Source organism: Chanos chanos, chromosome 6 (genome assembly GCF_902362185.1).
Source record: "Chanos chanos chromosome 6, fChaCha1.1, whole genome shotgun sequence".
Classification (NCBI taxonomy): domain Eukaryota; kingdom Metazoa; phylum Chordata; class Actinopteri; order Gonorynchiformes; family Chanidae; genus Chanos; species Chanos chanos.
The window spans coordinates 44,731,523-44,734,557 of NC_044500.1; the positions used below are offsets into that span (position 1 = coordinate 44,731,523).

The 3,035-nt window shown below is 40.3% G+C and overlaps 1 protein-coding gene across 1 annotated transcript in view; it reads right to left on the minus strand.

Annotated features, from left to right (window-relative positions):
- Window positions 1-1,589: 1,589 nt before the first annotated feature.
- The window catches only part of ca16b (carbonic anhydrase XVI b), a 103,680-nt gene continuing 102,234 nt past the window's right edge, over window positions 1,590-3,035 (minus strand). Inside the window, exons 28-30 of the mRNA XM_030778398.1 lie at window positions 2,357-2,499; window positions 1,950-2,085; window positions 1,590-1,736 (exon numbers count right to left, since the gene is read on the minus strand). Coding sequence (XP_030634258.1) covers window positions 1,590-1,736; window positions 1,950-2,085; window positions 2,357-2,499 — 426 coding nt within the window. The remainder of the gene's footprint in view (window positions 1,737-1,949; window positions 2,086-2,356; window positions 2,500-3,035) is intronic.

A 3,035-nucleotide genomic window follows, 5' to 3' on the forward strand; every position in this document is an offset into this window, starting at 1 on the left:
TGATTCAAATTACTGACACGACGTTTCTGATTTGGGAAAAAAAAACCATCTAGGGATTGAGAAAAAAAAAAAAGACAAAATATCTGCTAAATTTGTTCATTTTCATAACCTTCAAATTTGACAAAATATTTCCATTTCCAATTAAAAGCACTGAAGTGGAGCGTGTTTTTCTAAGACTCAGAGCTGACGTGATGTAAGAGTCTGTCTGTGAACAGAAGACATTGGAGATCATTCATTTCCCTTTGTTTAATTCAAACATTTCATTAATGCTTGCTTGCGTCTTCAACAACAGATCTGAGAATAAAGTGCAATGTTGGATTCAGGCTTTTCAGGGCAATCTCTGGCCTTCCACCAGAAGGCCTAACATCTCTGGTGATAACCAGATGTAAAATACTGAGAAATATGAACTAAAATGTTTGAAAAAGACAGCTGTTTCAGTTCAATGTGTTCCCCTTAGTGGAATATTCTATAAATATCTGTACATTTTAACAAACACACTCTCATCAATGTCTGCATGACTTTGCCGCTAAAAAAAGTTGTTAAATATAAACCAGTACTCCCAGCAGAGAAGCTCTCTAAATAACAGATGGGGCGAGAAATGGAAAGTCATGATACAGTTTCCTCTTAAAAATCTGCTGGAGAGAAAAATCCAAACTTCCATCAAACTGTGTCTGAAACAGTAAATAATTCATTTGAGGAAACTCTGCTGGAGTTTGTTGTCTGAAGCACATTTTTGTAGTGATATCCACTCTGGATATGTGAAAAGCATTTAAGGCCAAGTTCTAAATATGGTTGTATATGGTATAATCTGAAAAAAGTGCAGTGTTTCGAGATACACAAAGAACAAGGCATTATGATCAATATATTTATATTTTACAAAACAATAGAAATGCTACCAATAACAATAATCTGTTCACAGTTGCTGTTATGATATCACATTAAAAATAACATATATAAGTTAGACATAAAACAGAATATCTGAGTAACACATAAATAAAACCAGAAGGAAAAACTCAGCACGTTACAATGCGCCTTTGTTAAAGTCATAAGATGCAAGTTAAGTTGAATGAAAAGCTTTTCTGAATACAGCATCTGTGTGTGTGTGAGTGTGTGTGTGCGTGTGTGTGTGTAAATGTGAAGGTGAGTATTTTTTTTGTGAGGCAAAAAGTAGCAAAGTTTAGCTGCAGTGGTTTTGCTGTAGATTCATTGAAGATGAGAAAAAGATAGACTCATTAGTCAAGTCTTCATCAAAAAAAGGAGCTGACCATCAGAAAGGTTTGATGGACAGCTCAGTCAATTTTTTTTTTAGCTATAGGCATGAGGCAGTAACACTGACAGTATATAGTGCAAAGTAGATTGCTGCAGTTTGTCATGTGTAATTTCAGTAAAGTACAGATATAGACACTCAGCAGGATAACAAAAAGCAGCAAAAATAAATATCAAAAGAGTTCTTGTCTTTTTTTTTTTCTTCTTTAACCAGAGTATAAAAAGTCTTTAGATTTAATATAATTCACCAAGAGTCTGGTAAAACAAGGCCTCAAGGAACGTTTGCCCATAGGAGTTAGGAGTTTCCTGTCCTTTTCTGACGATCACACCAGTGACTCCATGCTTTCGGCCGGGTTTGATTCATCGATTATGACCATTGCTCCGTTTCTGTCGATGTAAGCGGAGCCAGGCTTGTTTTCCCTTTGACTCACCAAGCTAAGCATTGCCTTATACAGGTACTGGTAATGTTCCTAACAGAGAGAGAGAGAGAGAGATGGGAGGGGGAGTGTTTATACATTAAAATGAAAAACAGAGCAATAAAATGTAGTAAAATCTATGCGCATTCAGCATTAAAAAGATGTCTGATTTTGTGTACTTGTTATTGCTTGGTACACTCAGAGTCTGGACTCTGTTACGGATTTGTGACGTACTCCGTTACGGATTTGTAACGTGTGTGTACTCACAATGTCTATGAAAACTCCCGGTCTCATGAGGTTGATCATTTTAGCCACCTGGTAAACGTCAACAGCTCCCTCACTCTCCAGCTGCTGAGACAGCGTCGTCAGAGCGCAGAGCATCCCTGCCGACACCCCCCCGAACCTGTCCGATCCAAAGCACATAGGCACCCACATACTTTACCACACGCACTCATAATCACACAGCCTTATAAGAACAGTAATAACAACACAAGCAATAACGACCAGTAACACAGTCCAAATAACCACTGTCCTGCAAAGTGAGACTAATGTACAGAGAGAGAGAGAGTGAGAGAGAAAGAGAGAGAGTGAGGAGGGGAGAGGAGAGCATATGAATGAATGTGTACACACCTACGCACCCATACACACACATGCACACACACACACAGACTCACTCATCGTGGACTATGGTGGGGCCATCTCTGTTCATGGATTCCTCTCTGATGATTCCAATGAGCTCAAAGGTGTGACTGATGGGGGCATCCAAGTCAGGCCAGTTTGAACACTGGAAATGACGTACCTCCAGCACATAGTCGTCCTGATACACGCACACACACACACACACACACACACAAAGAGAGACATATCCCGTTGAAACCTCTATAACCAGAAGATTCACCAGTTGAGCAGGTGAATCATCGTGGCTGAAAAGGATCCAACCGTTTTCTCTATGGTTCAGAGGTTCTCTGACTCACGCTATCTCGCAGAGATAAAGTAATATAAGGTCGTGACCTCAATGTATCACTCATGCCGTCTTTACAACAGAGAGAACACTATACCTACATCATTTTTGAAAGCAGCTGGATTTCTACACCACTCTATAGCAACTGCAGACAGACAGCAAAGTGTTTGTCATATGCTACTTTAAATGGAGAGCTTTGTCTCCGAGGGCCGATGCTGTCATTTGTGCTGACTCCCAGAGACAACAAAAGAGCGTGTTCATCGGCGGCTGGACCGGGCCTGTCTCTCTTAAGAATGTAAGTCAGGGCAGTGCGTGTGTCTCTCAGACCTGCTCCTGGACCACTTCAGCTCCGTACATTTCAGGCCTCCCTCTTTTCTACCAGACCCGCTTCA